The sequence below is a fragment of the Cuculus canorus genome, chromosome 1 (assembly GCF_017976375.1).
Source record: "Cuculus canorus isolate bCucCan1 chromosome 1, bCucCan1.pri, whole genome shotgun sequence".
NCBI classification, from domain to species: Eukaryota; Metazoa; Chordata; class Aves; order Cuculiformes; family Cuculidae; genus Cuculus; species Cuculus canorus.
In genome coordinates this window covers 53349882-53361956 of record NC_071401.1, presented here as the reverse complement: position 1 = coordinate 53361956, position 12075 = coordinate 53349882, and the positions used below count along the sequence as shown (strand labels likewise).

General features: G+C 37.5%; 1 protein-coding gene across 3 annotated transcripts in view; it reads left to right on the top strand.

The window, feature by feature from the left end:
* GPC6 (glypican 6) overlaps nt 1-12075 on the top strand; it is a 757324-nt gene that overhangs the window by 537350 nt on the left and 207899 nt on the right. For all 3 annotated transcript variants that reach the window (XM_054070846.1, XM_054070836.1, XM_054070856.1), the window contains exon 4: nt 5350-5515. In XM_054070846.1, coding sequence (XP_053926821.1) covers nt 5350-5515 — 166 coding nt within the window. The remainder of the gene's footprint in view (nt 1-5349; nt 5516-12075) is intronic.

Here is a 12075-nt window from a genome sequence, read left to right as displayed (position 1 = left end):
TGGTTCCTCCTGGCATTTTTTCCCCGAGGTCGTCACACTAAGAAATGACACTGTGTGATTCCTAATAGGACCGGTTCCTTCAGATGTATATAAAATGTAGGAAGGAGTTGTGGCCCCTGCTTTGGTCTTTGGTGTGGCACTCAGTTTTGATTCATTTTGCTCATATTTGAAAGATTTTATTTTATGCCAGGAAGTACAACAGGATCTGGACCTAAGTATGGCTTTATCCTGTGAGTTCAGGTACATACAAAATAACTTTGGAAGAACACACCTGCTTTTTTACCAGACCACATATACCAGCTACTTCTCTCTCCTATAAATACAAGTAGAAAAGCTGCACATCAGTGTATTTCATCCTTCTAAAGGTTACCAGTTGTTTAATCAGTTTGTCTGACTTTTTGTATCAGAAAAAAAGATTTATATTTGTATATCTGACAAAGCCGAGGCTTTTGATTAAAAAAAACAGGTCAAATACATAACAAAGCAGTCTTTGCAAATGCGGTGTTACAAGAGAATACAATTTCATGGCTTTTACCCAAAGTTCTCTCCTCAATTATTCATATTTGCAAGTTCACCATTGCAAAACCTGTCTACTAGATGAAATAATATTCCTTCTAGAATTTCTGAAAGGGAAAACAAGTGTTCAGTAATGAAGCCCTTAAGAACTTTGCTTTTTCATTTTTTTGCATGTATGCAAAAACATACATCGAGATAAAGCTGAAGCTGTCAGAAAACGTTACAAAATGCAGTAATGTAACATGTCCTGCGGCTACCAGCCTCAATTAAAGCTCAGAAAGGCACTTTTCTAATGTGTTGCATTCCACAAACACATATACTAAAATGAAGATGTCCTAGTCAGTCACAGAGGCAGCATGATATAATTGATGACTCCTCCATAGCAGTTTCCCCAGTTATGTCATTCAGTGTGATCTAGTTGATTTATAATATATGATTTACATAGGGACTAGTTATTTCAAAACTTTGAAGTCTGTGCAAATTTGTCTGCTGTGATGAGGTTAGAACCAATTGCAATGTATTTTAAAAGACAAAAAAAAGAAAAAAAAACCCAATCTGCATCCATCCACAAATGTTAATTACAGAAAAAATATCGAAACTCCTGAGCTGACAAACAGCTGTCCTTAGCAAATGCAGACTTTTAATACTTCTGTATGAAATTAATATCTGCCTTTTGACTGAGCAGCAGGAAACCATTATTAGGTGTGAGAGACTGAATATTTTTTTTTCAAGATGGGAATGAGAAATGGTCTTTGAAAATACTTTTCATGGCATTTACCAGCAGCAAGAAGTAGCAAGACAATTACAGGTGGTTGAAAATCAAATTTCTCTAACAATCTTCAGATTTCATGTGTTAATAGCTTTCAGAAATACTCACATGACAAGTTGAGTAATTTTTATATTTGTGTTTTTACCAAGATTTCAGAATGTTAGAGCAAAATTTGATTGGTTTTTTGCATGAAAGATATGTTAGCTGTTGCTGAGGAAGGAAAAAGACCTGACAGCATTCCCTGAAAATAAAGGTACCGAAAAAACAGCTGAAGCTGAGAACTGCAACTTGGCTGCCCACTGAAGGCTAGATTCACAAAGGTGCTTAGCTGCTGTAACGTTGCTTTTAGCCTTCAGACTCCCAAAGTAGCTGAGTTACTTTAATGTTTCCCTGCGCTACAAGTGGGAAGGGTTGGTCACCTAAAGGTTCACCAGTACTGCTAAGTGACAGGGGAATTTGGAGAAAGCTTAAGCATGGGACTTATCATGTGCTCAGCTCACAGCTTAATTGTTAGTCCTCCTCCTGGGTGCGTTTTGACCTCTCCCTCTGGCTTTCTCCATACAGTGTCTGTGCACTGTTTTGAAGACAGATATCACCTCCAGAAAGCTGCATGAAAGTACCTCTTTTGTTTTGGTCCCCTCTCTTCTTTCCAACACTAATCCAAGTGTAATCTAAGCACTATCAAATGTAACCTTCTGTCTCACTTCAAAACTGCAGCACTATATTTAGCTTTCTTTTATTCCTATTGCCTTCAGTATTGCCTCGTGTTATTCCAAACACTTTGAGTTGAAAAAATACCCACACAAAATAATTATTATGTATTTTAGTCACTCAGTCACCAGGTGGGACCCAGAGGAGATGTCATGCCAAATACTGTGTAGTAGTATGGGATGTGGTCATCTTGGATCAGGAAGTGCAGTAAGCAGTGTGAATGTAAGCCTTCTCTGAAAGGAAGGTCTGCAACATCCAGCTTGGTCACCAAGGGATGCTGGTGTTGGTTTTTGTCAGACATACAGATACGTCAGAGGCTTCTGTAGAAACTTTCTCCATCTGTTTTCTGCTTGGAGTCATAGCTTGGACTCTTATCTTATATTACTTCTCTCTAAACAAAACCCAGGGCACCTTCATTTCTTGTAAAATGCTGTTGATAATGCCAACATTTTGCACAAGGGATACTGAAACATTCATACAAGATGTAAGACACCTGAGTCGCTCTCGTTCTTTTTGAGTGATAAGAATTTGTCCTGACTAGTTCACTGTGGACTGTGTTTGGGAGTATTCTGGTTAAAGCTGTTCTGTAATGCAACAAGAATGCAAGATTCACTGGACCAACGTAGATATTCTAACTGGCCTTCAAGATCCTGTCCTAGCAGATCAGGAGTGTGATTTGGATCACTGGCAGAGAAGGACATGATAGCTAGTTACCTCTCAAACTAGTGATAAAATAAGACTCATATAAATATTTATGATATTTGATTTATATAAATATAATTTAAAGATGAGGAACTTCTTCTCTAGCTATGCTTTGCAAAAATGAAATTGCTGGGAGGGTTTTTTGTGCAAGGTCAAATCCTATATAGGTGTATGTGCTGTCAGCACAAGTACCAAAAGGGGTTTGGGAAGGCGTGGATGGGACAACATGTGGATTCCAGCTGAACTTAAAGGTGAACCCAATGCTGACAACTTTGCACTGACAAGACTACTCCAGCTGGGAAGAAGCATAATCATAACCATGAAAGGAATTTTGCTGATAAAACTCATTGCCCACAGACAGAAATATCTCTGGCTTTAAGCAACAATTTCAAAGTGATTTTGAAAATTCCATTGTTGACCATAAGTATATATATTCTGCTTATATCCTGCTTTTGGTACTAATCTTTTTGTAAAAATCAGCCTGTTCTGGGTTTGCACATATAAAGATAAAACAGTTTGATAAGTGACAGAGAAGTAGTTCTTAGCAGTGGAAATAACAAAGTCCAGTTTTTCTTATATTCGGATTTTCTGCTGTTTAATAAGGTGAAAGTTCCCCCTGTGTGTTTTTAACCTATGTGTCATTCACAGCATCATTCCTCCACATGGATTCATTGGTATCTGTAAGGAACTGACCTCATGCTTCAACCTTTTCCTCAATAAAGGCATAAATAGAGCCTTTCTCCTTTTCTTTTCCCAGCTGTCTGTTTTCAAAACCAATGCAGGATCTTAATGTACTGAGACCTGAAGTCCTCAGTCAAATTTGATTGAAATTGGCTGACAGGTTCAAAACTACTGGAAAAGAATGGATAAATATACCTTCACATATAACATCAGTGTGTTGCGTCGGTAAAGTGCATTATCCTAGGAAAGCAATGCAAAAATCACTTTTGAGCATACTCGGAAGCATCTGCTAGAACTCTTTAACAGTGAAAATGTCCATTGTAAAGAGTACATTCTGCATAGTTCTCTAAAAATCAGTAATTTGACATCAAAAAGGGAGAAAGGAGTTCCAGAGAAAAAGAAGGGCAGTGTCATTTTAGTTATAATCCTAGTACTACAAACCACATAAGTCAGTTTAACACTTACTGCCACAGCGCAAAGTCAGATTCCTGCTTTCGGCACAAGTTACCTTGAATACAGAAAAACCTTCAAATTCATATTTGCATTTATTCATAAACCAACAGAGTGAGTGAAAGAAGTGCCTTTGCTTTGCACTCTTTTGTCTAGGAATTTTGAAGACACGGAGGAACCTGTGGCCCTTTGTCATTGCACTAGGATTTCGCTCCAGCACAAGAAACTTATGCTCCACTGCACCATGACAAGATGCTATTGCAAGGAGTACCTAACACGCACTTTTAATCCAAAGTTGAATGTCTGGCCTGAAAACATGCATTTTAGTAGCAGATAGGATTTTAAGAGTCTGTGATGAAACAATTAAATATGGAAACGAGAGTGTAAGGAACTTCATATGGTTGTGAAATGTGACCAATTTGTGCAGTTTAAATTTAGATGTAGAAGATTCAGTGGATGTCCTCCAGAAGATGATTTATCCTGCCCTTTAAGAAGTGGGTAAAGAAACAACCCAAAAACAACCTCTTTCTATCCATTGAACACGGACAACACGTTGCTGAATAGATGCCCAGCATTTTGATGACTAAAAGAGATGGGGTGAAGGATCATGAGAAATAACAGAGATCCTATACAAAACGCTTTCCCTAACCTCCGTGCTCCCTCTCCAGGAAACCCATACCCTTCTAATGCAAACCATTAACATTTGTCACTACAGATTTGTATCTACACACTGATTCTTCTGTCAGCCATGCTCAGTGCGAATAACTATGACTGGAGATCCTAAATTCATCGTGTGTCTCTCCATCCACTCAGGTGGCTGTTTCAGATTCACCACGTGCAGCTATGTTGTGCCATGCTGATATGTAAATTGAAATGCATTAGGCTGTTTTCTATAATGCTTTTTATCACTCAAGATATTGAAAGGATACAAAAAAAAATTAAAACATAGCCTGTCTGATCTCTTTATGTAATTGTCTGAGAAGACAGAAGGGTATAGTTGTCTGAAAACAGAATGATATCCCTTTGTCATGGTGCAGTCCTGAATAATTTTATAGAAATCATGTAGATTATTCTGGATTTACTGTTCTTTAATAAAGAGAAGAATATGATCCAGGGATGGTGTGACTGACAGTTGTAGCTTGAGTAGGAAAAGTGTGGGGTTTTCTCAGGATCCCCTGTGTTAGGATTAACCAGTAACTGTCCAGACAATCCCCTGGATGTTGTTCCTTTGCTTTCCAGTAGATTTTGTGCGGGAGGGCTGGGCAGGCAAGCAATGTCATCAGTAGGAGCGTGTTGATTTCTGCATTCTTGAAACTCACTACTGGCTGTGCTAAATGAAGATAATGGGCAGGAATCGATTAGTCTCATAGGAAGGTGTTATTAAGGGTAGAATTCTTTCCACAAATTGCCCCTTCTGTACTTACTGCTTGAGAGGCATAATCTCAGATATCCCGAAATTCACAGAACAGGAGATTGATTTCCTCCTTTTTCTTTTTCTTTCCCCCCCTTAAACTCTGCAGGTCAGTCCCACCCCTGGGTGCATCCGGGCGTTAATGAAGATGTTGTACTGCCCTTACTGCAGAGGACTTCCCACTGTGAAACCTTGCAACAACTATTGCCTCAATGTAATGAAGGGCTGCCTAGCAAATCAGGCTGATTTGGATACTGAGTGGAATCTGTTCATAGGTAAGAACAGTTTAAATATTAGTGGAAGGAAATGCTGGTAATAGCAAACACTTGCAGAGTTCTGTGAGGTTAGAAGACAATGTTGATCAATATCTGCAATGAAGCAGCTGCAGGTGCACCTCACTTTCTAAATGACATTCCCTGGCTTCCAGTAAGAAATTACTCTTCCCCCTCTGAGCCAGTCACATTTGGTACTTCATATTTCCAAAGGAATGATGTGATGTTACAACTTCTGAGCTGAATTATTACATGGTATGTAAAATGTTGAGAAAGCTTTGGTTGAGGATTTGATAACAAGCTTAACGTGGCAGAAATAGTGTGTGTTACAACTGAAAACTAGGCTTTTGAAAGCTGAGAAGGTAATAACATTTTATAACATCCAGGCAACGTATATTACAACAGCTGCTGTTCTTAATTCTGGTAGTATATAGGCAAAAAAAATCAAAAATTTTGTACATGAGAAATTATTAATTCTTAGTTCTTGATTAAAATATGTTAATGTCTCCCTTTCAGTGTGCTGAATAGAAAGTACCGAACATGCAATCAAAATATTAGAATGGAGCAGAGAAAATGTATTTAAGGGGAACTGCTATTATGGTTTTATTCATATGATACTTCGCTCAAGTAAACTGCAGGAAAAAAAAAAAACACACAAGAAAGAAAACTCTTCTAAACTTGCATTTAGATATCTTGTAGCAAAAAAGAATCCTGGAAGTGTAACACTTATCAAGAAATAAGCGCTTCAAGTTGCTTGTGATGATATGCAGGCTAAGATGAGGAATTAGACAAGGCTAATAATAATATAAAATGAACAGAAATAGGTAGTTACACCAGTCATTAATAAGCATCATAGGCTAGACTAGATTTCAGGAAAAAAAGCAGCTGGAAAGCATGCAATAAAAGTGTTTATTGCAACCAAAGAAAGGAAATGTTATATTTTTACTTTTGGAAAGACAAAATATGAGCAATCTCATTTTGCTTCATTTCAAATCCCACTGACCAATGTGACTCTGAAAACTTGACTCCGACTCATTCATGGATTTTCACTTTGCACAGAGGTGATGCAAGATGGATAGGGAGAAGAAAACAGGTTGAAAAACTAATCAGAGTATAAAAAGTAAAAAATTGCTTTGAGTGTGCTATAAAAATAACATAAGCCAAAAATGCAATACAACAATAATAAGAAATGGCGCAAATAAACATGCCTTCTCAGTCTCTTGTACTGGTTAAAGGAGCTGACATCAGAAGCAGCACTGTATGTAGGGATATCTGCAGGATTACTGTTGTGAAAAGAAGTCAGATCATCATCAGAAGACTAAGAAGGAGCTGATGGGAAAACAATGTCAACCTGGTAAAGACAATGCATAAGCTACTTTCCCTGCAAAATTAAAGAGTGAGTAAGAGCTGAATTGTCACTAATTCTGATCAAAGAAAATAATGTAGGCTTTTAGGGAGGGGAAAAAAGTTTTAACTAAAATAAACAGTAGAGTTTTTATTAAGGCAGGAACCTGTTCAAATCAAAAGCTGGAAGGTAAGATTTCAGGTCTTAAGAGACTTCCTTTTCTGGTGCTTTAAATTCAGTGAGAGTGCTGGGAAGGGTGAGGTGTGTGTTGGAAAGTGTGGAAATGCTTACAGATTCAGACTTCCAGTCTCTTTGATGCAAAGCCCTTGTCTCCATCAATATCTTTCAGATTTTGATTGCTTCTGCTCTCAGTCAAGAAAAACTGCATGAAAGCTTGTACATTAAGTTAAAACATAGTGCTAATTTATTAAATACCGTGTAATACTTCCTTAAAGGAAAGCAGGCTGCTGTGCAATTATCCCATCAAGTCAGTGATGACAAGGCAGTATAAAGTACAAATACATCAAGACATAATTCCTCTTTCTTCCACCTACACAACTTTCCCTGTACAGCTTGATAGGAGAGGGAATAGAGAAGGAGAGGCAGAGATTTTCCTGTGTTTGGAAAAGGTATTCTGTTTTATCCCATTTTTGAGGCTTCTTACTGCTTTGCGGGAGATGAGGGTCTTTAGTCCTTTCCTTATGAAAGATTGAAATGCAGCAAGTTGTCTCCATCTCTGAGAGCTGTCAGAAGCTTTCTAATAACACATGCAATTCCCTTACTACTAAACACAACAGAACTTCTACTCACTGAATTAAAATGAACAGCAGCACTTCACAGCACCGCTGAGCTATGAAAGATTGGAAATTATGCATGAGCAGTTTTCATCCCTGTTCTGATACTAGGAACCATGCACTAGGAAAAAAAAAAATAAAAAAGATAATTTTGTGCACTAACAGTCTATGTGTAGGCAGGAATCCCAAATGTTAGTGCATATTCATACACAACAGGATAGTTTTGCTTAGCTCATAATCTGTGTATTGCAAGATCATTTTGGCAAAAGTTGGTACTAGGAAAAAACTCTCAGATATGTTTGTCCATAACTAAGTAAATACTGTAGTTTGGACTGCATGTTTTGATATAGTTACTGTAGTTGTCCAGCAACACCCAAGATCTGCAAGTGAGGAGAAGCAAGAAAGTAAATAGGCTCTGTGACAACAAGATGTGTTACATATTCCACCTAGTTTATAAATACAAAAAGTTAGGACTGGAATCACATTTATATAGCACTAATAAATCTTGCATCTACTTTCAAAGCTAGGGAGAATGGGACAGCTTTCCCTAAACATCTGGTGCTTTCCAAGATTTTATAGACTGTGAAAATTGGTGAGAGGTGAAACAGCTGCAGCAGGATGACACATAGTTTATTATACATTTCCTATTTGTGTCACCTTAAGGTCTGTGTCCTTTTTTATGTAACAATTCATTACTTGCTTTTTGTATTTTGTTGCCTTCATTATCTTCATTATTGCACAATAAAAGCCAAATGTAACACATCTCATTCTAGCAGAATTCCTCTGAAACTCAGAATCTGCTTGAGAAAGGAAGATAATCTTTAGTAATTCTATTATCATTATAAAACTACGATGTATGAATGCTTCTTCCTGATGTCTGTATAAAATATTTACAAGGTATTTAAAAATAAACCAGCCACACTGACTTTGAAAACATGTATTTTGACAAAGCTTGCTTCTGATGTTTTGCCTGCTAGTTAGCCCTTATAATCTCTTTTGCACCAGTTTAAAGCAAAGTTAGCAAATGCAAGAAAAAAAGAATGAATAGGGTAATTGTACTGCTGAGGAAGGAGATTGCCTCGGGGGAGGAGCTGACTGATTCTGTGGAATGGGAAAAAAATGGGATTTTTTCTGTCTCATGGCCCAACAGATACAGTCAAAATTATGCTTCTCTCCATGGAGCTATACCAATTAACAGTGATAAGGATTGGGGATCCCACTCTTCATTCTGTCACGGAAACACAGAAGAGACAGAGAAAGCTATTCCCAATTAGAAAGTTTCACATCCAAACTATCTTTGGGAATTACATTCAATTTTAGCAGTACTGTTATCTTTTTTTTTTCTCTAGCTACCTTATATTTCCGTCCTTGTTTCTATCTTGAGATTCTTTGATGTTTGTAACATTAGCTTTCTCTACAATTGATCATATAATTCCCTTGAACTGCTCTTTTTCTCAAGCAGGAATGTCAGTCAAGGAATGAGCTCCCCTTAGTGGACCGCTGTTTTGTTTGATACCCTCATTCAGCTTCAGAATAAACACCTGAAAACAGAAGATTTCCATGTAAGCATGTGAATCTCATTCTGCGATTCAGGAATGGCAAAGTGGCCATAACCCATTCAGGTTTTTTTGCGGGACTTCCTTCACAATTAGCAGTGGGGTTAATTTCGTTCTGTCTTGAGGCAAAAATGTAGATGATAATAAATCTGCATGTCAAATAAGATTGTGAGCCAAATATAATGCTGTTTACTTAGAATAATTCAGATCAACAGAAGAGTAAAAATCCAGGTTTAATGACAATAATGACTGTACCTGGTCTTCTTTTGTGGATATCTAAAGCAAATCATAAATGCTTTGTTCCTGTATTTTGTGAACAAAATGTACATTAGTGTAGTGCCTGTGTATAGTCCATGGATTGCTTTGCTGCAGTCCATGAAGATTTGCCACTGCGTGTCTGTTTATAGCAGCAGAAATTACAAGTAATTTTTTTATTCATAGAAATTAAACAGTAAATCAGACACACCTTGACCTTACTGCCATGTTTTAATAGGTGGGAGATTGTGTGAAACACTTCAGAGGATGTGCAGTAACAGAGATGTGTAAATGTCTGATTCTGACAGCTCGGGATCACCTCATCCCTGTCTGTGAAAAGGAGACAAGGGACTCTGGCACTAATTCATATCCACAGCCATCCTTCTGCTCAGGCTGGAAAGCAAGTGGCTTGCTAGTAGTATATTCAGTATTTGACAGTCTCTGTAGTACAACGAGGCAGATCAGCATGTGGTGTGTTTTCACTGTTGTATTCAAGGCCAGCTAAGTTGACATCCAGGCTCAGAGTGCCAGAACCACCTTTTACTGCCACCACCTTGCTAGAGCTCAGCCACAAGGGAAAATCATACCCACAAGGTTCCAGCAAAAGCTTCTTCTGCCAGTCTTGAAGTTATTTCACTTACTGTCAGTGAATCAGCTTTGAGACCAATAAACTTTCTTATTATTGTGCTCTAGCAATCCCTCTTTTTTCTTCCCCTCAGTATGACTCAGACACCTACCTTAGGAGACCTCTTCATTTTAAGTAAAACTCCCCATCAAAACTTTAGCTATTTACTCATAATGAGACTCCTTTAGACTGATGAAAATATGCAGTTGGTTTTATTTACTGCTTACAAAAGCCCTCAGGATTATGTGTTTTCTCTGTATGCGCACAAGCACAAGGATAAACCTTTGCCTTTAATGCTTCAAAGGCCCACCCAGACCTGTCTTTCTTTACAATAACTGTGCTCTTCAATACTCACTTTAGCTCATAGAAAAAAAAACTAGTCCATAATTGTAATAGTAGTTCTTCACAATTTTCATGTTCCTACGTGTAGAACTACTGTAATTAAATACAGCCATAACTTTGTCAGCAGCTACATATTAGGTTCATGAAAATACAGAGCCTCTGAATTGTATTGAGATAACGTTCAAAACAGATTAGGGTTTTTTCCCCCTTTTTTGCTGAAATGTACAGCATCTGTCACTTCTACTTACCCTTACTCACTACAGATGAAAAGCCCACAATCTGTTGCAACTCTCAGTAGACAAAAGTCTTGTTCCTGGTCAATCATGGTAAATTAGAGCTCAAACCAAGGATTTTAGCAACCTTGCTTACTTGGCACTTGTATTTCTTCCTTCTGCCACCCTCCTTCTTAATCATTACATGAAAATATGTTGTGATATTTATTATATGTTAGCCTCTTGTAAGGGCTCTGGGAGAAAAAATAGGTTATATTATATACATATAAGTTATATTGTATATGGAGAGGCATTGCAGAAATTTCCTGTGGTCCAAGGGTACCATTATTCAAAATTCAGTTTCTGCTAGAAATTAATGTATTTTGTTTTGATGAGCTTAGAATGGGTAGTTGAATGCAAACACCAGAATTTCATACTGTGCATCTTGTGCTTATATGAAAACTGATAGTATTCATACTTAAGGAGGCTGAAAAATCAAAATCTATATGTAAAGCCTTATTTTCATATAGTGACAATTTATCAGACTTTTAATTTTTCAGGCTAAAATCATCTTTCTTGATTTATTCATGAATGAAATACATCATGACACCTCCAGTGAAACCATCTTTGTCACCCATGAGAATGAGAATAGGGAAAATTATCTTAACCTAATGCTTTTCATCCTTTCTATCTATTTCTAAGAGAAACTTCAGTGCCTCCAGAGTTTGGAGAAGTAATATTTTCTTTAGGCTCTTGTTTGTACAGACTATAGTGGCTATTATTAGACACCAATCTCTTGTCCCAGTTGAAGTGGAAAGGTTTAGTGGATGGCTCTAAGAGTTCTGGAGCCCAATCCTGATTATATATGAAAAAATTGAATCTGTATTTTAGAATTATTTTTTTCCCATTTTAGCTTATGTTTCACAAAAGCGAGAGAAAAGGGGCGGAGTACTCTGTTGTGTGATGTAACTGCAAATTCAGTTGCTCAAAAGTTGACAACAATGAGATTTGTAGATGTAAATCTAATGTTTATGAAAAAAAGCCTTTAGTATGCCTCAGGCCCGCCAGTCTCCACAATGCGTAGAAAACCTACCCAAAGAAATTTGCAATGCTGTTAAAAAAACAAACGTAACATCATAAAACAATTGCAGCGGTTCAGGACGAGCATGCATAGTTGTACACATAAACAGTGAGCCCAACTTGATAACACCTGCTTAAGAGAATATAGCGTTATAATAAGCAGTAGCCTTCATGATCCCATATTTTCCTCTTGTTTTCCAGAAATAGTAGATTCGCTGCCCACAACTTCAATGTAATACCAAGAGCTATCACTAATTCTTACAGTATATAGGAGCACTCATGAAACAGAGGGAACATCACCATTCAGTGAGCAAAATAGCATGTAGGAGGAGGTAACTGTATTTGCTCTTTCCC